General features: G+C 50.7%; 1 protein-coding gene across 2 annotated transcripts; it reads left to right on the top strand.

The window, feature by feature from the left end:
- Nucleotides 1-12,138: 12,138 nt before the first annotated feature.
- LOC119109434 (carboxypeptidase Q) lies at nucleotides 12,139-26,123 on the top strand. Of its 2 annotated transcripts, none has more exons than XM_037233050.1 (7): nucleotides 12,139-12,410; nucleotides 14,942-15,091; nucleotides 20,915-21,115; nucleotides 21,382-21,652; nucleotides 21,885-22,548; nucleotides 23,645-23,692; nucleotides 25,216-26,123. In XM_037233050.1, the coding sequence occupies exons 1-7, from the start codon at nucleotides 12,258-12,260 to the stop codon at nucleotides 25,289-25,291; spliced, it is 1,563 nt and encodes a 520-aa protein (XP_037088945.1). In that variant the 5' UTR covers nucleotides 12,139-12,257; the 3' UTR covers nucleotides 25,292-26,123. The 2 variants fall into 2 exon arrangements, 1 of the variants encoding a protein (XP_037088945.1); XR_005095413.1 differs by having other exon boundaries at nucleotides 12,141-12,410; nucleotides 21,885-22,561; nucleotides 25,216-25,306.
- Nucleotides 26,124-26,534: the final 411 nt, after the last annotated feature.

The raw sequence follows: 26,534 nt of genomic DNA, 5'->3' as shown, positions 1-26,534 counted from the left end.
CTGCCATTTTGAGGCAAATTTTTTTACGGGAAAAATGGAAAAATGAGCCAAAGTGAGCTACCAAATACCATTGCAACCAAGCACGTATGTTATTCCTAGGTGATTTACAACTAGCCAGCTGGTCGATGTGATCAGCTGATGGCTGATGTCTAATGTAAATGCGTAAAAATTCTTCGGCGCATATCCGACCGCTGCTCTAAGGCTAAGGCACCAAGACCAATAGAGATGAAGCCTGAGCGATCATGGGTGCCGCGGCAGGCAAACAAAGAGGCTTCCGTCAACAAGTATAGGGTCCTTAGAGCAGGCGAGAAGAACCCAAAACCAACGTGGTGGGCCCCTGAACGATCGGGCGTGCCCCGGCAGGCTGACATAAAGGACTCCGGCCAGAGCACAGGGCCCTCTGAGTAAAGAGAAATTACCAAAGACCAGTGTGCGTGAATTAATGTCTCTGGGCGATGGCAGATTTTTCAGCCAAGATTCGCCTTACACACTAAGCTGTATAGCATACCAAAAGAACTAGGTGCATTATCAGTCGTAAGAATCATGGCTGGCCTCAGCACCCTTGCCACGAACGTGATCAGTCTGGTACGCAGCACACAGCGCTATAGATATGTTAATTTTGTACCACATAGTATCCTGCATGTGCCTGATGTGCTTGTAATTGGTTGGTATTAAGCTACAAGCATCAGCTACTTAGGGCATTTTGCCATGTTTTTGTCATGTTGGTTCCATTATACATTTGGCCAGTCTGCGAATGCTGGAAGGTTTTTCATCTGGCCATACAAATGGATCGGGGCATCAACGTACGCCAGCTTTTTAAAAGATTGGTTGGCCCGGATAAGATTTAACCAATACTTTCCTCAACAGTGAAAGGCACGCACAATCGTGAGTGTGGTAGCATTCGACTGCGGTCGAGATGCAAGTTGTATTGTCCGGCATCGGCAGACGCAAGGGAATGTCAGCCACGCCGAACGCGAACCCCGAGACCACCCCCGGCCCGACCTGCCAGAGGGGCCTAGTAGCCGGCGAGGCAGGGGCGGTGCTGAGCGTTACAAATACTGACGCTGCAAGGCGTCAGCAACTTCCACTACAATTACGAAACACGTACGGCAACAGTGGTGGTCATCAGAGATTTCACATCCGTCACACCGGAACAACAAAAGATGCTCCACATGACGCCCTGGCGGTCCAATAAGAACAACAGCTGAACCCGCTGCAGGTGGTCGATTGTTCAGTCACTCTTGTCGACGGTGATGCGTCTAACCTCAAGTCCAAAAAGGCCTGGAGCTTTTGACGGTAAGCTGCCTTGTCCATGTGGACGTGGGTCTTATGATCAGAGGCGATAATAAAGTTCGGGGCAACAGGTCCGGCAAGTGGGTAGTCACATAATTGCAGTCTTAAGCTGATGTACGTGACAGGAAAAGGTCAGAACTAATTCAGAAAACACGATCCTACGATACGGTCTGACCGGCCCCGTGAAATCGCTCCGGGCCGCTCAGAATGATGTCAGAGTGGTGGCGATGAAGCGCTCTGAGGTGGTGTTGACAGGTTCCTCGGTTTTGTCCTCCAAGCATCTTCTGTGAGAGCCACGATTTGAAGAATGTGAGATCACTGGTGACTGTCTTTGTTTTATATCCTGTTTTGCCATTGCATGGTCATTAGAATGCTACTGCAGTCTTGGTCTTGCAAAAGGAACACATGCCACTGTTGAACAAAACATGGCGAGAGTTCAAGCCACACACTGAATAAGCCGTAGTTTCACACGGCCTGTTTGTTTCGCCTTTCCATGGTTTGTTTACGACAGTAACATTGTTGAATTGCTAAGCCAAGAACTTACACCACAATGGAGAGATCCAGTTCAGCGTTTCTGGTATATGTTTTTTTACAGGAGGAAGGGATATGTTAGGATGACTATGTTCACGCAACTAGGGATCAAACGATAAAAACACCGTCCTCCGCATTTCCGATATAAGGACTGCTTTTTTAGCAATTGTGATACGTTCCGATTGTAATGTTTTATGATATATATATATATATATATATATATATATATATATATATATATATATATATAATGTGTTATGATATATAATAGGGCGGTCATAAGCTTTTTTAGGTTTAGTACGTGCCTTTTGATTGTATGTGTAGTATCTATGTATCGTCGAAATGAAAATCATTCACATTCCCCTGTATTATCGTACCCTCCCGGGCTGCTATATGAAATGAACCCCCTGTTTGACCTTGAATAAATAAAGAGATGCCCACCGACCGTTACCACGCGTTTTATGGTTCGCTCCGAACCAGACCGTATGCGAGCTGATCCAGCTCCACAAACACCACCGTATGCATTTCCAGAATGAGCGCTAGCGCTAAGTGCGGGTACCGACTCCGCCATCCGATCGTCAAAGTCCTGGTCGACGGCAAAACTTTGCTTTTAAAGCCGTAAAGTGCTCGTAATGTCCCGCAATGCTTGGCACGCTCCACCCTGCCCTCTGGCGTCCGATGCCTCGCCTTATATGGGCCCCAGCAACAACACAAGGCCATTCGAGCAGGTGGGAACAGCCTGATACTATTATTAAGGGCCCCTGAGCAATTGAGTGCACCCTGGCATGTCGGGCCCCGACAAAAGCGAGTAGAGTCTTTCGGGTGAATGGAAAGAATTCGTGGAGGACCCGTGATCGACCAAGAGTGCCCAAGCAAGCTAGCAGACAGTGCCCCACCGGCAGCGTAGGGCCCTGCAAGAAAATGCAGAGATCAAGGCAACATGAGAGGGTTCTTAGCGACCGGGTTGACCAGGGAAGTAGACATATAGGGTTCCGACAACAGCGTAACGCCTCTAGACAGCGTCATGAGCCTTCAAAGCTCCGAAGCACCGGCCTCTCAATGAATGAATAATAATTTGTGTCTACTCGTGGATCCTCCACTTTCGCTGGTGACTGTTCATGGTTACCTGGAAGCCCAAAGACGTCCAGTCAATTTCGTTGCGTTGTATATCAAAAAGTTTGTTTGCTTGGCCAGCTATGGCCCCTTCGAAGCATATGGGCCGCTTCGGAGCCCAAGGGGGGCACGTCTTCCAGCCCCTCCCTCCGGATCCCGTCCTGTATATATAGCAATTAAGCCACCGCTTCGGAGTCCAAGGGGGCACGTCTTCTAGCCCCTCCCTCCGGATTGCGTCCTGTATATATAGCAATTAAGCCACACCTGACATTACAATTCATTTGTCAGCAAAACTATAAGCGTGTGGTGATGCGAGGGCCTGGTTCATTGCCAGCACTCCCTTGCAGGTCTCGCTCCTTAGAGCCCGGGCAGACCGCGGCGTTCCCAGTCGGGATGCCCTTCGGTGCTGCGGTGGTTCCCCTGCCGTTCGGTGCTGCGGTGGTTCCCCTGCCGTTCGGTGCTGCGGTGGTTCCCTGCCGTTCGGTGCTGCGGTGGTTCCCTGCCGTTCGGTGCTGCGGTGGTTCTCCTGCTGTTCGGTGCTGCGGTGGTTCCCCTGCCGTTCGGTGCTGCGGTGGTTCCCCTGCCGTTCGGTGCTGCGGTGGTTCTCCTGCCGTTCGGTGCTGCGGTGGTTCCCCTGCCGTTCGGTGCAGCGGTGGTTCTGCTGTTCGGTGCTGCGGTGGTTCTCATGCCGTTCGGTGCTGCGGTGGTTCCCCTGCCGTTCGGTACTGCGGTGGTTCTGCCGTTCGGTGCTGCGGTGGTTCTCATGTCGTTCGGTGCTGCGGTGGTTCCCCTGCCGTTCGGTGCTGCGGTGGTTCCCCTGCCGTTCGGTGCTGCGGTGGTTCCCCTGCCGTTCGGTGCTGCGGTGCTTCTGCCGTTCGGTGCTGCGGTGGTTCTCCTGCCGTTCGGTACTGCGGTGGTTCCCTGCCGTTCGGTGCTGCGGTGGTTCCCTGCCGTTCGGTGCTGCGGTGGTTCTCCTGCCGTTCGGTGCGGTGGTTCCCCTGCCGTTCGGTGCTGCGGTGGTTCTCCTGCCGTTCGGTGTGCGGTGGTTCCCCTGCCGTTCGGTTGCGGTGGTTCCCTGCCGTTCGGTACTGCGGTGGTTCCCCTGCCGTTCGGTGCTGCGGTGGTTCCCCTGCCGTTCGGTGCTGCGGTGGTTCTCATGCGTTCGGTGCTGCGGTGGTTCTCCTGCCATTCTTTATTGCGGTGGTTCCCTGCCGTTCGGTGCTGCGGTGGTTCTCTGCCATTCGGTACTGCGGTGGTTCCCCTGCCGTTCGGTGCTGCGGTGGTTCCCCTGCCTTTCGGTGCTGCGGTGGTTCTCCTGCCGTTCGGTGCTGCGGTGGTTCCCCTGCCGTTCGGTGCTGCGGTGGTTCTCTGCCGTTCGGTGCTGCGGTGGTTCCCTGCCGTTCGGTGCTGCGGTGGTTCTCTGCCGTTCGGTGCTGCGGTGGTTCCCCTGCCGTTCGGTGCTGCGGTGGTTCATGCCGTTCGGTGCTGGGTGGTTCTCTGCCGTTCGGTGCTGCGGTGGTTCCCTGCCGTTCGGTGCTGCGGTGGTTCTCTGCCGTTCGGTGCTGGTGGTTCTCTGCCGTTCGGTGCTGCGGTGGTTCCCCTGCCGTTCGGTGCTGCGGTGGTTCCCCTGCCGTTCGGTGCTGCGGTGGTTCCGAATCCCCGCCAAGACGGCTGGCCAGACGCGTCGGCCTGTGTAACTGGTCTAACACGGCCCCGCGTGGCCGGCCCAGTCACCTCCCTGCCCACACGCCGGAGGGCATCGGTCGTGCGCGCTACGGCTGGCCGCTATGGTAGCCCTTTCGTGCCTTCCGCGGCCAGCAAGACCAGTGGTGTCGCTAAACAGGGCCCAACGACCAACGAAATAACCGGACGTACTGGTGGGGCCTGTTGGTCTGGTGGCTGTTCAGTATATTTTTCAGCTGAGATCTGTTAAAGACCTCCTTGTGTGCGGGTGGTTAATACGAAATGTTGTGTGCGGCAGCGGCAGTTTTATTCAGAACAAGGACAATTTGCAACCGGACCGTCGGTATAAAGATTGTCGAACAGGCGCTTTACTACACCAACACGATCTCCGACGTTAAACAAGTGGGCCCGAACCCCTTCAAACAGAGAACCCCAGCTCTCTGTTTGAGCTGTGACAACGAAGGACTATGTGCACTATGCAGAGGTCACTGACTTCCAATACGCTGGTATCACACACGCATCAATTACCATGGCATTAGCATGGCATTAGCACCAAATCAACATTAAATTAGCACGACATCACCATGACATTAGCATGACATCAACATGACATTACCCCGATGCTGACCACTGCATGGTGTAAAAATACCTAAAACATGCTCCATAAAACGACCAGGAGGGTCCTCACAAGAATACATTAAAGAACTCCTTACAAAAGCCTGCACAAACTGCAACTGCGCGCGACGCACACGCGGATTGCAGCTCAACGCTCATGCTCAGCAGAAATCAACGAACCTTCAGTTATATTAAAATTTGTCAGATACTGTGAAAATGTGAAGCTCTTTGACGGGTGGTCACGTCTACCCGTTGGTAACGGTTGCTTTGTTAAATGTGCACACTTTGGGAATAATATCACGCTATACCTCAAGATGTACGGAGTCTTCCCCAATGTCTCATTTCCTGTGGGACTACACAACTGGTCCTCAGCCGATGAAAAAGAAAAGGAATCATTTAGTTCTCTTTGAAATTGCGCAATGCGCTAAAAGCGCAGTACCGTAATTTATTCAAAGCTAAAAGCGCTCATCTGCAAGAACCGTGATTGGGGTACCGAGTGAAAGCCTTGACCTGCGAGATTCAACGCCCGACAGCACCTCTCACACACACCGGTAAAATCGATGCACTAAACAGCGACATCACGAGATCTGACCCTTTTCAATTGTTTGAGCGTCTCGTTATTAGGGCTTTTTCTCGATGCACTCAGCCGCTGAGGCTATATGGCGTCACGTGCCTCTCATCCTGGCTCGAATGGCGAGCACCACGGGGAATCGAACCCTGTACCTCTGGTTTCCCATTCACGCAGCTTAGTCACTACACTGCTGGTACCCTTTAACGTTTGTAGAGCACCGACTCCAGCCACATAATACATTTATACGCATCTCAATAATCAACAGTGCGTTCTGATTAGATTTCAATGCTTGTATTGGTTGCAAATCCTTTTGAAAATGTATGATTGCTGAAATAGATGCTATATCTAACGGAGTGTTCCATAATTGTATGTGCTTTTAAACTGAAATAGCCATCTTAGAGATAAGTTAGTGCGATTTGCAGACCTGGCCTTCTTAGGACCTAGGCTCCCCCAGTTTCTGATCAAAACGTTCGTAATGATGTTCAGACTATTTCGGTGAGACTATTCAAAAGTCATCCGAGCGCCCATGACAACATAATGCCATTTAAATCCTGTAATTCCCTTAGCTATGCAGCAATCAAGGCCGAGAAAAGTATAATTATCGAGTCGTTCATATCTGGCATTCGTGAGCACGATTTCCAGATATAATGACTGTCAGTTGGCTCGCGATCAATGGTGTGCAAGGTACGATGACGTCTTCAAACAATGACGAGTTGGGGAGCCTATTTGTGGAACAGAAAAATTGTGTTGTTTAGGGCACTCTTTTCCCCTTAAAAGTATACCAATAGTTATAAGTAAGCTTATTTCATCAAAGATGATGATTGTTTCAATGCCTTCAATTGTAAAGCATTTCCTTTACCTGCTGTTCGTGTTTTGAGGCATGTTTTGAGCGAATCAGACTTCACGCAACTCGCTTCTACTTATGTGACAAATTATTCCTGTTTCATGTCAAAACGTGACCCCCTCATGTGCATGCTATGATGAAGGCCCTTATCAGCGTGAAATCAGGACGTCGATCGTCATTAAAGGGATCGACCCATCTTTTGGGCATATCTTAAAAAAGCATTCCCTAGTAAACCCTCAGGACTAGTTACGTCTAGCAATAGCGCTGTGAAGTGCCACTGCATCACTGTCAAACATGATAATGGTACCAATTTTGGTTAAGTATAGGCCTGACTTACGCTGTCAACGCCTCAAACTGAATTACACTTTTCCCTGCAGTCGCGACCAACGTCGTCATAACAACCATTGTGCGCACCTGCAGTGGCGTGAATAAATAAAACGGCCATTGTAGTAAACGCCACGGGTGAGAAATTAAAGATGTAGCGTAACGTTTCGTTGAATTCGCTGGAAGATAGCTTCATGTCCACATATTTTTTGTCCAAACAGGGTGCTTTAAGCTTTCGTAGCATTTATTACACAAATATTTAGACCTGCTAGAATGGGGTGTCAATTTTTGTAAATTATTTTGGCGGCCCGAACCAAAGGCTCGGCAACCTTCCCCATTTTTTTTTCTCACCGGATTTAGCCCATTTCATTTTTATTTAACACAATATGTGTTCTTAATCATTGTATGAATTATAAGTCATTCATTTAAGCAGTACAGCAGTGATGCAGGGCTGGATCCAGGGAACAGGCACTGGACGCACGCGTCTCTTCTGATCAGCACGTGAAGGCGCCCCTTTAGAGGCCACCTTAGGGCGCTGATGGCGCTCTTCTATGGCGGTCATGGGAGGCGACACACACTTTGGTTGTGGAGGACGGGGACAGGGTTAGCCACAAAGAGCTTAGGTCATCCCCATATTCCGAAGCTTTTCACTTTAATCTCACAAATCATTGCGTTTATTGTGGCGCTAGGTATGTGAAGTTGATTGCATCGTTCATCCGCTCAGCTGTTACGATTTTTATCTCGTGGTGAGAGCAACCACGACTTATTGTTATGAGATTATTACGAGACGCCACTACGCAAGAAGATCCAAGAAGATAGCTGTTATGATCATCTTTTACCCACGTGTTTTGTGGTATTCCAGCCAAAAGCACTGGGGGCCAAGCCAACATTGGGGGCAACTCAACATTGGGGGGCCAGGGCCCCCACAAAAGATCACAAATCGACACCCGTGCATTAGGGTGTTGCAAACATTACAGAACAAACACGTAACAAGCAAGGCAAATTAAATGTACCTGCTCTCACAGTGACGAGCAGCGGGTCAAGTGCGAGGTTTTAAGGGAGCATGCCATCCGTTTTCTACTTTCACTTATTGTTAGACCAGACACGTCCGAGTTGATCGGTAATGCTAGTTTTCTTGAAATCCTGGAAAGCTCAGAATTTGAATGTGAAGTAGCCACTCCTGCGGGACAAATCTCACTGGATTCCCTGCACCACTATGGAAGCAATGCCTTTCATTTGCCTTGCTTTTCCAACGGGTGTGATCTGTAATGCTTGCCTCATGCTAATTGGCAAAAAGCTGGCAGAATAGTTGCTACGAAAACCTGAAAAACTCTGTTCGGAACTAGATATACGCGAGCATGAGGCTGTTATTCCACGAGCACTGCGTCTTGATGGATATCAGCGGCACGCACGTAGTTTGCGTGTGCTATTATCACCAGGACGCGGAGCTGGTGGTTGGATCTGTTGACACGCGAGATGCCACTTAACACGCGCCTGGGTGGCCGGCTGGGTACCCTTCGTTCGAGTGAACGGTCATTTTGATCCCCCCCCCCCCCTGAGATCTCAGGAACTAAGAGAGCTAGATACACTTAATTTACAGGGTGTGTTGACCTGTACGTCAACTCACTCAGGTCAAAGTTTGAAGTTCCAAGTCATGACCTTTGGGTCAAATAAGGTAAAACAACATAAAATTCCAGGTTGGTCTCCAAAGGGCCCCTAGAACCTAGATAGCCCGTTCTAAGCAAAAGTTCCCACGCTCATTTAAGGTCAGTGACCTTGCTTGACCTTTTGAAGGTCAAGGTGACCAAGCCTGCTTTAAGTTCTGCATTCGAACAAGCGACAAAGATTACACTAGGCAGGATGCTCCTAGAAATGAAAAGTTGACCTGGGTCACTTTAGGTCAGTAACCTATTCTGACCTTTAAGACGTCCATCGAAGGTGCATAATGCGGTTCCTGTAATCAATAGATTCTAAATGAGCACCAGAAACCACCCCGTACAGAAAGCCCTAGAATGATAAAGCAGGTTAGTTTTGACCTTAGTGTGACCTTCATTTATGACCCAGAACGATGTGATATGTTCATTTAATTGCTTTGTTGCCTAAGGCAGCATCTCAGAGATGTATGATTTCGTCTAGCACTCCTTTCTTGGATCAGATTGAACGATTCCCCAGCGATTGCCTTCGTTGAAACCATGACCTGACTTTTACCTGCCATAGGTCAGCGACCTCACAAGATGCATCTATTTTTTTATTCCTGACGATCCGCTATTCAAATTTCTATAGATAAGCAAAATTTGGCGCGGCTACGTCGCGCCGTTCAGAAACCATTCCGGAAAACCTTCAGGGGGGCCAATTTCACCCCCCCCCCATCCGAGCACGTATTGAAAGGACCTACTGAGTCATGCCGTATGTGATGTTCATAGGGGATCCTGCATGATGCGGGAGTGTGTGAATTGTCTGCGTTTAGAATGGTGTGTGATCTAATTTGATTGATGCAATTAATGCGCAAGTAGAGGACAATTTGGATTCGATCAGTAAAATTGGATTTGGCCGGTGGGTGAGCACCGACCGCCGTAATTTAATCGAACTTGGTCTGCCAACGGATGAGTTTTTGATCAAATTGTCATAAGCCACAGTTGCAGTAATCAGGCATCTCTTTAGGTCCCAACGCCAGGGTAAATTTGCTAACGACCTTTAAAATGGCTACCCGAGTATTGAGCTTTGATCTTTTTGTATTTTTAAGAGTTTTTTCAGAAAACCACACTTTTATCGCCCAAGACGAAATTCAATGGCTCATTGGTTTGCACCGCAATGCGCGCTACATCCTTCTGTGGTATAGTGACCAGAATCTGGACAGATTGATCATAAAAGGTGTTGCGGGCTGTCAGACATGATGAAGCATAGCACAAATGCGGTTCATACATGTCTACAGGATCTTTTGCCGGAAGTGAAAAGTCTTGTTTCAAAAATGAACAAATATCTTGCTTTGAGATGAATCAGGTACACAGTGCAAGACCAGATTTACTTCTTTGAACACTTGCTTTCATGAGGAGGACTTTGGCGGGAAGTGCAAGTGGCATTACATTGCCATGTCCCATGGGAAGAACTCTTGCGATGAAGTTGGGGACTTTAAAAAAGGTTGCTACCAGTGCCAGCCTCTGGCGTCTCCATTTCGACCGTATTCCCTCTGCTGATAAGCTATGCCAGTATTTGCTGGGCAGGGCTAATCCGCAGGTGGTATGTTCCTTTGTACCAAAAGGAGAAGTCCTTCGAGCAGAAGATGAGCCTAGTATCAGATTGGCTGCGGCCAAGACTGTCAGGGAGACACTTCGGCTTCGCAGAGTAACCCCAGTGAGTGCTCTGACTCTCATTGTCCGTGAGTTTGTTCCAGGCGTTGGGGGTGAAGTAACGGTCGCCTCATTTCAGTAGCTTTGATGAGTTAGAGTGAGTTAACTGAGTCACCGGCACACTGAGTCGACTTTCACGTGCACGCGAGCCGTTGTCTTATTCAAGCTTACTGCTCTCTCACAAAGTACTCATTTTCCGGTGCATGGGCGGAGAGGCACGTTGGGGGTACTGCGCCGGCAGCCGACGGTGGATGGCGCGAATGAAGCTTAGTCCCTCATTGTAATCTGTTTTCCAAACCTGTCCAAGCCGATAACCAATAACCAACTGCTGATAACCAAGCCGATAACCAACTGCCTTTTCTATTAATGATCATGAGGTTCAAACTTCGCTATATCACATGAGAAAAGGTTCAAATCGCGTAGGAGAATGATTGTGCGTGGATTGCAAATATTCATAACGCCACCGTCGATATTTTTTGCTACCACAACACGGACACCATATGGAAAGTCGATAAATCATGTCGACACTTTGCACGGTTTTCTTACACCGTAAGGGAAAAAATCGCCGCCGAACGTAGCCCTTCAACCACACAACACGGAAATGCTTGAGGCCCAACACCATAACCGCTCAACTGAAAGGCCTGAAATTGACGCAAGCGACTTCGGTACCGCTGACAACCCCTGCGACTCCTTGTTTTGAAGATCAGAAAGATGAAGGCGTAAGATTGGCCCTTTGATCTGTCCACTTATCGTGGAATATCCCTATACGGAATCCGCTAATATAATTAAGTTTGTTCGAGATACTCCTGGTCAAGCGTGGCTTGCCAGCCTGAGGTCAACGTGAGAGCATATGAGAGCAGCGGGTCAAACGGAACCAGAAAGCCTGGGACGCGAAACTGGCCGGCATTTGACCGACTGGCCGACACTGTGAAGACCAGCGGAAAAAGACGGCTGAATACCAACCAGCACCGCTCATCACACCCGTTGACCTTTATTTTACTTGCAATGCAGTCTAGATCAGCCCTTGGCCTGCTTGGTGTGACTGACGGCATGACGTAGATATGCAGAGAGCTGCTATGCACTAAGGCCATAACAACAGAGGCCTGCATACAACAAGGCGCTCCCGATGTGCGCACCTGCAGTTCGGAGGCTGACAGGGCTGTAGCTTCCTATTCAGTTGGAGAGAGGGCTTCACCCCTTCCCCTCCCCCCCCCCCCCCTCCGCAACTTGGGCTCCAGACACTGAACTTTGGGAAGAAAGTGGGCCAAACCTGGGGAGAAGCCCGTTTGTTGGCCTTTTTGGAGGTACGTTGATCGTTTCTCGCCGCTCAGCCCCCACTGCATTTTGTGAAACGGCGCCTCTAGAGGCTGGCTACGGCGCTTGCCTTCCCGGCACGATGTTATCTTTTTCGCAGTAAACCGGACTGACCGGCAGCCGGACCGTGTCAGCATGGAGGGCGCCGCTTCACCGCCGGTTGTCAACAGAGCGAGTCCACCACGGCGCGATCGGCCGGTTCTCGCTGCCGCCGAAACACTACGGGCCGGCGGGGGGATTCCCGGTGTTTGTCGAGGCAGAGGCCCGGGAAACCCACGTCTTTCACGGCGCCGCTCATTAGCATAACCCGCCTGCGGCCTCAGCGCCGCATTCCTCCGCCCACGTATTCGAAGGGCAGGTAGGACGGCGCGGTCGTTACGTGGCGACGTAACTACGAAGTGGCCGACTGGCACAGTCCGCTGGCACACATGCCACGCGATCCACGCACGACGTGGCACACATTCCACCCGCTACGCTCTGTTCGCCTCCAATCCTTGCCGAGCTCGTACGCGGAAGCCCGGCCAGGCTCTCGCTCGTCGCCTCGGGCGGGCAGTGACCTTGAGACCGCCGGCTGCGGAGGAGCGGAGGCCTCATTCCCTGCCGGCAGACGCAACCGAGGGCTATGACGAGGTGGTCGCACAGCCTGCCGCTCCTGGCGGCCCTGGTGGCGGCGAGCCAGTTGACACGCGCCAGCGCCCAGACCTCCTGCGCTCTGCCAGACTCGGTGAAGAACAACATCCTCCAGTATCAGGATGACGTTGACAAGATCATGCAGGTGGGTGATCATGCAGAACGGGTGATAATGCAATTCAGTGCGCTGTTGAAATAAGCAAGTTGCAGGCATGTCCAACTCAGGATCAGTCTAAGTTTATGAGACCCGAAAGAACCTGCCGTGTTTATTTTATGAATCCTAATTGAAATTTAACAAGGAAAAAGTCGCACGTTTTCAGAATCACAATGTTTTCACCCAGACCTTGCCCCATGCTTCCCTCGGTAGGTAGCCATAACGAATGTTGATGTGTGAGCTGAAAACCAGCAGCCGAGTATTCCCGTTTCGGCGGAGGAGTCTCAAGGTCGGCCCGATTTGTGCTCCATCATGGTTTGTTCTTCCCTTTTGCTCTTTCCCAACGACATGACACGCAAAAGGCGGGCGAAGCGGCGGACGCGATTGGCTTCCATCGTTCGTCACGGAAGGTAGCTGTAGCAGATGTCTTCTCGGACGCTGAACGTGCTGTGGAATCATGCTGGAAGAAACCTCTACATTGTAAAGCATGACTGGGTACTTCCTTCGAGCCCTGCATTTCCCGATGCCGTACGAAACCTGAACCGTGCAGCAGCGATCTGTCATGTCTGCGTGATTCCAAGCTTGCAAGCTCGCGGCGTGGGCCTCCAAAGTTGTGTAATGGTTTTAATGTACACCCGACGTGGGCTGCGCGTAGACAACTTCATCTAGACACCTTTACCCGCCTACACATGTCCTCTCCAGTCATAGTCTTGCAACCCAAGATGCCGAAGTTGGCATAGGAGCGCCCTGAGGCCAGCCATTCCTGTGGAGTGTGATGGCGCAGAGGCGACAGCGTGGCGCGTTTGGCTTGAGCGCGCCGTGTCCGGACCACGGGAGATTCTCACACGTGGAGCGGCAGCGGACCGTTTGATTGACGATTGTTCCGAGTGGTGGACCTCTCGGGACTGGTTCAATCGGAGCAGGGGACACCCGATGGTTGGAAGGTTAGCTTTGCTGTCTCGCAGCGATGTTAATGCGAGGGACGTCGCGAAGCAGTGGTCAAATGCAACTTCGAATTGGATAAGTGCACGCATCCATGCCCTATCCAAAGCCACTGTCTTGTACTGGGAGGAGTAGGAGGAGGGGGAGGCTTTCCACATTCATGTGCAAGTCCCAAACACCGGAAAGCTAAATATTGACATCGGATTTCCACTCATGCAGGACGTGTCCGTTTCACGGAGGGTACCCACAGGCATGTACGCGATCAAACACCACATATGACGCAGCAATTTCCGTGCAGAGGAGGATCAACAGGGGCGAGTCCAGGCTGAGATTCTCTGCCAAGCCTGCTCACTGATGAACTTCGCTTTAAACATGGGAACATGACATGAGAACATGTGAATATAAGCATCCGCCCACATACCGGAAAATGTAATCCGCAAGACCGATCAAAGTCCGCTACTTACGTCAGACATGACGTCAAGCTCTAGCCCCAATGTGGGTGGCTGGGGTCGCCCTTGCGCACCCAGGCGTGATGGACGCTGGCAGACTGTAAGCCCTGTGCTATGCTGAACTGACCAGTGACATTGAGGGAGTCGGCTGCAGCGAGAACCCCATGCAATCTGTGAACCACTGAGCTGCCTGATCCGAGCCTGTCGACCGTTTTGCGGAGTAGGCTCCTTTTTCGTGTACCGAATATGTGGCAAAATATTGTGATATGGCTCAGTCAGTGGAGGAAACGACTGTGGGATGGCACGCCCCTTGGACTGCGAGCACAATGCCTGCTGGCGTTCATTGACTTGAATGGTCGCTCAGAGTCGCTCGACCTTCGCCCGTCTATGAGGAAGCACACCCGCCGGCCTAGACTTGCTGCAGCGCCGGTAACACTGGGTTTTTTCCTCCACATCGATCGTGACGATCGGTATGGAATAGCGACTGTGAGACCACATCTCTAAATTAAATGGAATTAGCTGGGGCCAAAAGAATCTGTTTTACGGCTCTCGCCATCTTGCTGAGGCCATATAACCAAGGCCCGTTTGGGTTTCGCGGTCTGTTGTACTTGAAAACAAAAGCATGGTTGGTTTCAGAACAAATGCTTTAGATATTTCTGACCGAAGGGTGCAGAAGTCTGCCATAGAAACGAGGCGAACTCGGGAAGTTCGGTTGAGGGTGCTGGTGTGTAGCGAACGCTCTGTTCCTGCAGTGCAATACATCAAGGCCACCGCGGCTCATCCACTGACATCTCATGTGAGCGGCTGTCCGTCAGTACATAATCTGATGACGTCAGCCTCGAGCTGCATGTTTTCTGGTAGACTTAGTTGCAAGTTCAATTCATTAAATTATAAAATATATTATGTTTATAGTATATATACATATATATGAACTAAATAATAATATTTAATTGAATAAACAATTTAATTAAACAAATAATTTTTCCCAAGTCGTTCCGGGGCTATGGCACCAAGGATTGTCTGTCTTGAAAATCATTAAATAAAAGAAAGTTTATAACCGTCAAACCAGCTGTTCACACGGACCCAGCAGTCGCGCCCGTTCGCCGCCGGCTGACTCGACTGTTACTGCAGGCGGCGCTGAACGAGCAGCAGCACCGGCACGCCGCCTACGATGGGCTGGACGACTTCGTCGAGCGGTTCGGCGCACGGCCGTCCGGCTCCGACGAGCTGGAGGACGCCATCGACTTCATGGAGCAGACGGCTCGGCAGGACGGCTTCAGGGTCAGTGGCGGCGCGCCGCCGCGAACCTCGAGCGGCTCAGGCGCGCGACAAAAAGTGGCGCGAGACCGCCGCGCTCGCACGCTTTGCTGACTCGATGTACGTGCCGAGTGGTGAGGAAGAAATGACGGTGCTGTGGGTATGAAACATGGGGTGAGGGGCATGTCGGCATGCGCACTGCACGCGAAGGGCGTGACTGTAGCTTTAGCACATGATTTACCTTGGCGAGTGATAAACATTTTTACGGATATCCGTGCCACCCTTGGATGACCGCGAATATGAGAGATTTAAGAAGATGGTCTTCTTTCAAACGGCGGAATCCGCACAGTGCACGTGCGGGATGTCACTTAAGCCTTGCGCCGTATGGCACTTCTGTGCGCTGCACTGCTTCCAGAGCTGCATGGCATGGCCTTGAGTCTGCGGTTGGTACACTCGTGTGGTTAGAAATTTCTGTCCACAACAAGTGTATGACGCGAATCCAACTGCCTCGCTATCGCAAAATCCGAAACATCTGTTGGAAACACCCGGCGGGTGGGTGCGGGATCGTCTGCTCGCTCCGTTCCGCACGTGTCAGCGATGACTGTGATTACCCGCGGTCACCCGTAACCTGAGGTCGTCTCAGGAGGGGCAGGTCCAGGCCGTTCTGAGGTGATGCCCCTGTCGGACAGGCGACGTCGGGCCCCGTCATGGACCAGCCGTCCATTGCAAACGTACGAGCGCGTCTCGTGTCGGGAACTGGTCTGCAGCGATCACAGCCCGTGTCCTTACCGGGGCTACTAATCCGCCTGTTGAAGCTGCACTGCGGCAAGCAGCGAGCACTTGTTCCCCACGTGATATGTCTCATTGTTAAGCAGTGACAGAGGACGACGACCCTCGGGGTTCAGGTATAGCCATGCCATATTTATACACCGCTGCTCCAGGACTGCTGGCGTTAGATCAGTGTCGGCGATAGCGGAGCTGGGTTAGCGGGCCATGGCGAAACTCTACCAGTGCCAGGAATATCAGCCTGGACTGCTTGCATTGAATGCTGATGCCTCTCCGTTAGCAACTGAAACTTCTCTGCACCAAACTCGCGCTCAGCGTTTTAAGAATGGTTGAGGTATAGTTCACGTATATATATATATATATATATATATATATATATATATATATATATATATATATATAAACAGCATCGGTACCAGTTTTGCTATCATCAAACTTTGCACCTGTATTCAGGCATCGCCACCGAGCATGGCTCACATACTACGCTCTTACTAAGCGGTATCGGTATTTATAAGGCTAGCCTCATAAGTCCACGGTGCGAACATCTCTCCCGCCTGCCGCGTCAGCTGCGGTCTGGAGTCGGCCGGCTCAGCCACCTGGCTGAATAACCAACAGATAGCCTCGCCGGGTCGGCCCGTTCCCTGGTACTCCACATCGGGGCCGAGGGTGTCTCGCCGCGTTGTCACCGGGGCCGAGGTCAGGTCAGAGATGCTTAGGCATTCCGTGAAGGATCGGGTGGCATGAATGTTTGCTAAGCGTGGGTTAAGGTGATGACGTCAGATTGCTAGTCACTCGGTGTGTGTCAAGGCGACACGAATTACACGCACTTCGCATGTGGGCTGCCGGAAGGTGGACCGTAAAAGTGGCTGTGGACAGGGCCATGTGGAGGTTATCACTTCAATTGGTGGTGACCGTGGAAGAATCAGTGTGGATAGTGATACAATCAGTGAATGTTATCTTTCCGAGGATCCGTGTGATGGGTTTGCGGCCGATTTTTTCGTGAAAGTCGCTCCCCAGAAAGCACACACGTACTGGTTCTGAATGGTGACAGGACATATTAATCAACGGAAGAAATGACTATTGAGCGGATGTCTTCCAATGGCGGATTCAGCTGCTGAGTTTGTGGGGGGGGGGGGAAGGAAGCAATGAATGAGATCCAAGTAACGGGGTATATGTTAAAGGGAGCACGCCACCTTTTCGCTCTTTGCACGTATTGGCACATCGATACATCATGCGATTACGATACGACGCATTACGATTTGATCAGGAATGCCAGTTGTTTTGAAATCGTTCTAAATAGCCCAGAATTCCGATTTGAAGTAGCCGTTCCTAGGGGAGAGATCTCTTTGGACTCCCCGCTCACGAGTATGCGAGTAACACATTTCATTTGTCTTGCTTTTTCCAAGGGATGTGTGGCCTGCAATATTTGCAACACACTAACTTGTCCAACTGTTTGCGTAATAAGTGCTACGAAAGGTTGTAAACACTTTGTTTACGAAAAAGATGTGCGAACATGAAGCTATTATGCTGAGAATTCAACGAACTGTTGCCACCATAGCCTTTATTACTTTTCCCTTATGGTGTTTACCACAGCGAGTCCTTTTCCAAGCGCACTTTGACTTTGGGAATGGTAATGCCATATTTTTCATAGTGCCACCCTGGTTCAGGCTTCTACAAATTTGTCCTTTCGGTAACAGGCGCTTGCCGTCCGCTGTGCCAATCGGAAACTTTTTTATTCGCACCGGTAGAGATACCACGGCGGTCGTGACGACGGCGGTCGTGATTGTAGGAAAGGAAGCGTAGCGCTGTTGTAAAGCGATGACAGCGAACATGATCAAAATTGATATCCTTATCATGTTTTTACGGTGCTGCTCTGGCACTACCCATTGTTGTTACCACACGTAGCTGGTTCTGAGGCTGCACCAGAGTATGTTTTTTTTTTAAGATATGCTCTAAAAGTGGGAAACTCCACCAGAGCGGCGATTACGGCAACTGTAGATGGGTACGGGGGAGTTCATCAGAGTTTTATGAAACGTTTTATAGACAAATGAATGTTATAGCTGCTATATGCCTGCAGATTGTTTTCTTCTGGTGCAGAATTTTGTCTACTCCACTCATCCTTACCATTCGGCCAAAAGACTAACCGGCCATCTAAGCTACTCACGCTTCTCGGAATGTTTTCCTATTGGGAAGGCAAGGTTTCACGATAGTGAAGGCATTTGCAGGTGACTGGGGGACATCTTCGCTTTCCAGTCAACATGTTGCAATATGACCCGCAAACATCGGTGTTCCTGTGATTGAGAGCAGCCTCGCGCAGTGCGCCAGAATGGTATCATCGAGAAACAACGATAAACTTAAAATGGCGCGGAAATGCATAGTTCAGAGCAACAACTACTAGATTAAAGCAGCTAATAGCAAACTTAAATTTCATCATTGTGCACCACGCATCGACCGTGAGCACCACTGAGCGCTGCTAGGAAAAATAGATCTAGCAGTTTGAGATGTTGACGAAAACAGCAAATTTACTTCTCGCAATATTCATGTTGGAATTTACCTAAAGCTTTGGGGAGAAACAACAGGTTTGCCGGCGTGTACTTTATTGGTGCTTATTGGTGTTATGGGTCTTGAAGCAAATAAACTGTTTGCCTAGCTCTCGTTCTTGGTCTTGCTGCTTAAATGGTGCTAATGACATGGTATAACTCTTAAAAATGCACCATGTTACAGACAGACTCGTGGTCATTGACTTGTGCATGATTTAAAACGACTTTTAGCCGCCCCCCCCCTCCCCTCCAAAAAGGAAATCGGAGCCAGCTGATAATTCAAATCAGAGGCATGTGGTCAGGTTTGAGCGAAATTCATCTTTGACTCGGACCGTTCTGTTTTGCTGGCCGCTTCTTGAACATGAAAATACAGGCTGAATCAAAAATGGAATCGCGGTTATTCAAATCAACAGCTGAACAGAAAACATGATATTGCAAGTGTCCAAATGAGAAAGTGTCTGTAAGGTACCTTCATGGGCTTTAAAAGGCATATAGCAACTATATTTATGGCTACCTAGAGTTAATCACTGCAACACTATTGAGACTAAGCAAGCACGCCTAGCGGCGGGTACCGGGTAATTATTCGGTCAGTTTTTGGTAGTGGAACAGCGGCGACCCCTTCACTATGCGCAAAGTTACTTTCTTGGAGGCCAAGAAAACAAAAGGCGTAGTGTGCGTGAAAAAGCACACTTTTCTTTGCGCATCCCTCAGTTACATTTAGCAATAGATAGGTTTACTAGGTAACTCATAGGTAACTCATAGGTTTGCGTATTTCGGAGCGATATTGTAAATTATTGGCATGCTGTTGAACGTTGCAAGAGATGTGCGGGTGCCGTTCGCAAACAAGAGCCCATTGAAATGCCGAAAATCATTGAGTTAGGCAAAAATTGTCTTGTTAAGTCTTTCCGCACATTTGGAACGTTTTCGGTATACGTCGATGAGGGTGAATGGTCTGAATGTGTGAACAGCTGTGAACTGGTGCTTGGGGTTTGTGAAAAAGGCTGAGCCTGTGCACGCCTCAACAGACGCCAGGATAGCCTGCAATAAGACCAGGCTCCAAAGGTGATTCCCAGTTCAATGCCAGTTGCTTAGTTCAGCTGCCTTTTCTGACCCAGTGTGGCCAAGGATCTCCTTACAGCTGGCCGATGCACTAGTCTAACTCGCCGCTCATTCCTCCGCGACATGGAGCAATTATGAATGAAGAATGCGTTTCGCCGTGCACAATGACTTGGGAATTCAGGCAAATTGTTGGCTGGTTCCGACCCTTTGTTTCGGTACGGCTTAGTGATGACCTTGAATGTAGATGAGTAGGTACGCTTTTCCTGGGTGTAGCCATCACCACTGTGTTGTATCAATAGGCACCAGAAAAAAATTGAACTCAGCTGCCTGAGAGTAACACGTGATTTGCACGCGAATGTATGTTCGGCTCATGCGTATGCACAATACATTAGTCTGCAAAAGCTTGTCGGAAGCTAGTGCCAATGTCGTAAACCTGCACATTTGTGATCATTAACAATGTGGTTTTGTGATAGTCATTGTGATTACAGATTATTTTACTGTATGCGTTAGTTCAAAGTTATCTGGAAGAAGCTTGCTTTGCTGCACTTCTGCCTTGCTAATACTATGATCTGTTTTCTAGATGTACATATTGGCAAAATTATTGCCTAGCCTCCTTTTATTTTGGTTTGTGCATGCCCATTAAAGTCTGTAAGTGACTCCCTGCTACCTCATCGGCAGTTGTGTCAAAAAATGCCTGTAATCCGGAAAGTGAAGTCAAAATCCGGGATTAGCGTAGTTATTTGTGTGTCATTTTGACTTGTCTTCTATGTTGGCTCCTAGATTCTAAAGAGCGTTGCATGCCAAACTGCAGGTAACTCTTACACATTGTTTTATAATTAGAATGTTTGTTGGCGCGTTGAAATCTATCTTTCATCGCAAGCTCGGTAGCATTCAACGCTGAATGGCAGAAATGACTGGATCCACTTTTGATTTTGAGTCAAACATTCGCCATTTCATTCAAATTGGTTCATTGAATCAAATCTAGCACATGTTTGGCGGAAGATTTGTTCTAGGAGTGAGGGCAAAGGCTGGGCGGATATTACCGTCAACCAACCAGTAATTTTTTACCTTCAACAACCCAGCCAAAAACGCATTTGATACATCACCTGTTTGATGAGGCGATGTATTTTTGAGGCGTGGCGATATCGCGACTATTTCTCCTCCCCACTCAGTTAAGGAAGGAAACGTTAAGCCTTCAGAACGGGAAAGGTTGAAGGCGGCCTGGAGCCGCAGCGAGACTCACACTGACAGAAGAGAGAAGCGACAGTCGCGCCGGCGGAGTGTGGGTCGTATGTGCAGAGTCTCATGCACAATCGTGTGCAAACCATGGATTCGCCACTTTCGGACATGTTTGAGGAATGAGGTCAGATATTGGCAACCAGAGCATGCAGAAACGTGAAACCAACGTACGGCGTAGGTGAACGCACCATGCACAATTCATGAAGTGGCTCATGATCGGCAGGTGCGCACGGAGGAGGTCATGGTGCCACATTGGGTGCGCGGCGAGGAGACGCTGCTCATGCTGCGGCCGCGCCGCAAGAGCATGTCCATCCTGGGCCTGGGCACCACCATCGGCACGCAGCAGTACCCCGCAGGTGTGCTCAAGGCCGAGGCCGTGGTGTTCAACAGCTTCGAGGAGATGGAGAAGGCCGGCAAGGCCAAGGTGGGTGTGGGAAGTTCCGTGTGCCTCGGGGGTAGGGGTAGGGATAGCTTGTGGTTTGGGATGGAGCTTGGAATTTCCTGGTGTGGTTGGTGGCGCTGCTAGTGGCGGTAACGTGTGTTGCATTTTTTTACATGCTGGCTGACGCAATGGAAAGCCCAAGTGTGGGGCACAGCGATAAGCACGTGCGGAAAGTTGTCGCTCGGAAAGGAGATAATCTGTAGGCTGCCGACACGGAAACCTCCATTCTCAACCTCCCCACTTTGCAGGTGTCTGGGAAGATTGTCGTCTTCAACGCTCCGTTTGGAGACACCAAGGACCTTCCCATAGACCGCTACAGGGAGTCGAACGAGTACCGTGTGCATGGTGCGGCCCGAGCCTCCAAGCTAGGAGCGCTGGCTGCTCTGGTGCGCTCTCGCACGGACTTCAGCTTGAACACCCCCCACACGGGCTCCATGGATTACAACGTCAGCACGCCCATCCCGGCGGCAGCCGTCACGCCCGAGGACGCTAACATCATGGCGAGGCACTTCAAGAAAGGTGGGCAACTGCGCCAGCGTCGAACGGCGCGGTAGGAGTGATGCGCTCTTTCCGGTTTGACAGCCAGATCTGCTGGCTAGATCTGCAGGCGAAATCTACAAGCTAGATCTACAGGTTAGAGTGCGAGTGTCACGCAAGGTTGCGATGGCGTCTGGTCTGACTGGCGTGATTCGCGTGTGATTGTATTGATCTCGTGGGCGGGCGGCGGTGACCGACGGCCCGTGTGTTCCAGGCAAGCCAGTGGAGCTGTTGCTGAAGATGTCGGCGGCGAATCTGCCGCAGAGAAAGTCTCGCAACTTGATCGTCGATTACGGTCCCGCTGACGCCATCGAGATGGTGCTGCTCAGCGCCCACATGGACAGCTGGGACGTCGGCGAGGGCGCCATGGACAACGGCGGTGGCGTCTTCGTCAACTACCATAGCATCAAGCTGCTCAAGCAGCTAGGCCTGATGCCCAGGCGGACCATCCGCGTGGTCTTCTGGACGGCGGAGGAGGAGGGCTACTACGGTGGCAAGGAGTACATCAAGAACCACGAGTTCGACGTGCAGAAGATGCAGATTGCTATCGAAAACGACCTGGGCGTGTCCCGGCCGCTGGGCCTGCGCATTGCCGGCTCGGACGCCGCCAAGTGCTTCGTCAAGCACACCACCTCGCTCTTCGGACTGGCCAACTCCACACGCACGGCCGGCGACCCGCCGTTGTCGGAAGCGCACCTCTTCAACGAGAAGGGCGTGCCGGCGGCGTGTATCGACACAGACCAGAGCCGCTACTTCTGGTACCACCACACGCAGGCCGACACGATGGACGCGCTGGATCCGCGCGAGATGGACCTGTGCGTGGCCACCATGGCCTCGGCCGCCTTCGTGTTCGCCGACGTGCCGGACCGGGTCCCCAGGTAGAGGCCTTGCGTAAGTGTTGTCTCGCGTGCACCACATCCTTATGCGCTTGAGAGCTGCACGCTGTAGTCTCCGTGGAGGTCGAGCTCTGAAGCTGGGTACTCCCCCCCCCCCAACACACACCTGTGACAGCGTGTGTCTCGCGCTGTAGTCTCCGTGGGGGCCGAGCTCTGAAGCTGGGTTCTCCTCCCCCCCCCCCCAACACACACCTGTGACAGCGTGTGTCTCACGCTGTAGTCTCCGTGGGGGCCGAGCTATGAAGCCGGGTACTCCCCTCCCCCCAACACACACCTGTGACAGCGCGCGAGATCGGGCACATTAGGTACGCATGTGGCTGTTCAGTAGATCGGAGCCGTCTAACTCATTGTTCAGTGATGGATTTTTAGTTGCAGATAGATTAGTTTGATAGCAAGCTGGTAACATTTTAGATTTGCATGCTTTTTAATTTACTTATGTGCGCACAAAGACGCAAAATATTAGGACATTTGTCAGTTTTGCTTTGATGCCTAATCGCATATACAATGGGGTGTTTTGCACAACGTTTGCAACTCGGAAACACCCGATTGACTTGCATGTAGCTAACAGCCCCAATTGTGCAGTGAATACTGTGGTTCATAATCCTTCGTCTCTAACATTTCTGCTTTGTTGTCTTCTAACCCTCGCGCATGAAAGTTTAAGCTTGTTGTCGTTTTTTATTGTTCAGGGTCCGAAAACCCGCTGACATGAATGTAACATGTGAATACTGATGTTGGTTGATATTCCATGTTGGAGGGTCCAGCAACCTCCCAACCTTGCTGTCGAATAGCAGATTGTGTGAGAGGTTTCCAGTGATGCTTCACGGAACGCCTTGGGTGATTTCTGCTGTCACTTACGTGGACCTTGTGGGTGATTTTTGGCGAGGCTCCAGACAACGGTGTTTTACATGACGACACCTGAGACATCTCCTATGGATTATTCCAGCAGGGGGCTGTATTGCTGCCAATGTTTGACATATGCGTTGGCATCTGCTGGATCTGCGCTTCGTCCTTTCGGTTCCAAATGCAGAAATCGAGCGCTGCAGTGCTGAAATACATGACTTTTGTGTTGTAATTCCAGTGACGTTGCAGTGCCCCTGCGGTCAGTGAAGGGCTCAGCAAATAAGAGGTGAGAAAAGTGGTATCAGCCTTGCATTCTGAACTAGATTTGATTTCTGCTATTCCCCACACATTGACAGTTGTTTTTGTCGATTGGGTTTACTTTTCAGTTTGAGCTCTGAGAACTTTTAGTTCGGCCGACTAGATCATCTTCCGTGATTCTGTGCATGTGCAATTAGTGTATTATGTATTGGACTCGTTGAATCACCACCAATGGTTATGAACAGTAATTTTGAACAGGGATTTCGGGTGAGAAACTGCGGCATCGCGGTGTTTTGTGGGCATTTAGACAATTTAAAATACTTTTGGAGCGGTGCATACATTGTCTTCCAGTGCATTGATGTCACTTGAAAATCTTACGCAAAAGCTCCGTATATATATATATATATATATATACATATTTATATATATATATATATATATATATATATATATATATATATATATATATTATGGCGTTTCATTGGTCCTACCAACATCATCAGGGAACATTTGCACGACTAGACATAACAATAAAATACGAAACACGCGTGGTAGCGTCGGCTCAAAATTATATTTCTGCATTTCTCTTGCTCAATTTGGGTCATTTGGTTACATGAAAGCTGCTATCATGCACAGTACTAGTGGGCACCCGTTATAAGAATGAACACTGGTGAAGTCCTTACCCGGTTTTGTCGCCCCCCCCCCCTTTCTCCCATTTTACGGTCTGTTTCTCGATGCCAGAGACTATCCATACCACAACCAGCGTGTTTCGCATATCCATCTTGCCGTTTGCTTGTCGGCCATTTTCTCCGGATATACGGAGCTCCCCGCACTTTCAATTTCACTTTTTGTGTGCACTCGTATTTTCCACTAATTCGCATCGAGATAGTGTCCTTCATTGAGCTAAATTCACACGCCGCTTGGGCGCACCGTCCTGGAGGTGCATCATCATCCGTCCTGATGGTGTGATCGTAGTACGGCCGATGTGTGAGCTCGGTCGACGCACGCGGTCGCCGATGAGCCATTTGAACCTGTTGACAACGTGGGCCATTTGCAGTAGTAAATTATTTATGGACATGTTCTTCATGATTAAATCTGATGCTGTGCGAATTTTGGAAAAGCAAAAAAGTGGAGCTTGAAGGACTGCAAGCTTCCCCTTGCCTTTCTCAGACAACACATTTTTATTCGCACGACTCTTGCTGTCTGTGCTTTTGTTTCACTTTTTCTCCCGTGACCATGGGCTTCACGTCCGTCAGTCTGGATCGCAGGTTTTTACCCTGTCAGTGCCCAGAGCACAAGGCATTTACAGTTTGCCAGTGCCCAGAGCACAAGGCATTTACAGTTTGCGCGGCCTGATCGGTGCGTTTTACCCCGGTTCACGCCGATTGGTTCGGTGCTGTTCGCGCTAAATTTTCAGAACGTCATCAGTGCAGTGTAGGACCGGCAGAAAGGTGCTGCCGTGCCGCTATACTGAGGGCGTCTACATTGGTGGAGTGGCGTCCACGTCCACCAGTTTCGCTTCATCTCTAGCCACGCCTCCGTCTGCTGCAGGAGCTCGGCCATCGCTCGACGGCCGGCGCTGTGCCTGGTGGCGGTGGTGGCGGTAGCAGCTCGGCTGCTCGGCTAACGGCAGCTCTCGTGCGTGCGGCGCCGTCGGCCACGCGCGCGTCGGCCCGAATCCCACCGCCGGGTCGAGTCCGACCAGCCGTCCGCCTGCCGTCGGCTGGGCTGACGTGGCTGTTGTGAGGGGAGCTGTTCCGCGCTGGGCTGACCTCGCGGTGGACGCGGCGCCGCCCACCGGCTGCAGCTCCACGCCCATCAGTCTGGATCGCGCGTTTTTACCTTGTCATTGCCCGGAGCGCAAGGAGTTCACAGCTTCGGCAGCCTAATCGGGTTGTTATACCCGGATTCCCCCGATTGGACGCGGCGCCGCCCACAGGCCCGGCTCGTCACCGGGAGACCGTGACGGACGCCGCCCGCCCGCGCGCGGGAAACTGTCACGTGACGTGGTGTGGCGGCCGCTGTTGGATGTTGCCGAGGCGGCCGCTGACGGGACAGGATAGTTCGGTCCGCTGAGCTCATTGCCAGGACTTGACTAGGTCGTGCTTGTCACTGTGTTTATTTGACGACCTGCTGATGTTAATGCGAGCAGTATGACGTTTCGAAAATTGTTCCTTCCACCCCATGCCACGGTCGTACAAGTTCCCGTCCGCCCAAGCCATAAACAGTGTTCGCAGTTGTTTGTAGACTAGGTTGGTGACCTAGCATTTATTGGGAGAACGTTATGTAAACATGTATGCAGTAGTTGTGAAAGTTTTTGGCGCAAAGTGACCACTGCCGTCGACGCGCCCGAAAACATCAATGAGCAACAAGTTGTGGAAGTCCCGTGACGAAGGCGTTCAATAACAACGCGACTGTCGCTTCCGTCTGGTAAGTTGTCGAGGACCACTGCAGTGACTCACTGCGCCGTTCGCAGCGGCTAATATGCCATTTTTATAGGCACTGCTGTGCTGGAAATAATACAGACCTCGTTGCAACCGACCGGACTTTAGCTGCAACTTTTGTTTCGCCGTGTTTGAAGTTCGAAGCGGATTTCAGATACCGTTTGAAGATTTTGAAGGGGAGCTACACCGCTCAGAAGAAAGCAGAGTCGTCGATCTATAAATATTTCGGAGGGCCCCGCCCCTGATGCAATGTGGATTTCGCCCCAAATAATGTTTTGTCAATCACAATATTTTCAGTGTATGCATTCAACGTCAAACGGCCTGAATCAGCTGGGAAGCATGCATTCGGAGGGCCGTTATGTTGCATGACCTACAGCGGTCGACGCGCCCTAAAGCCCCCCAACCCCCCCGGAGGGCCGTTAGCTT

This window comes from Pollicipes pollicipes, unplaced genomic scaffold (assembly GCF_011947565.3).
Source record: "Pollicipes pollicipes isolate AB1234 unplaced genomic scaffold, Ppol_2.1 Scaffold_7231;HRSCAF=8579_pilon_pilon_pilon, whole genome shotgun sequence".
Taxonomy (NCBI): Eukaryota; Metazoa; Arthropoda; class Thecostraca; order Pollicipedomorpha; family Pollicipedidae; genus Pollicipes; species Pollicipes pollicipes.
Note: the sequence above shows the minus strand (reverse complement) of the source record. Positions and strands in the feature narration are given on the sequence as shown.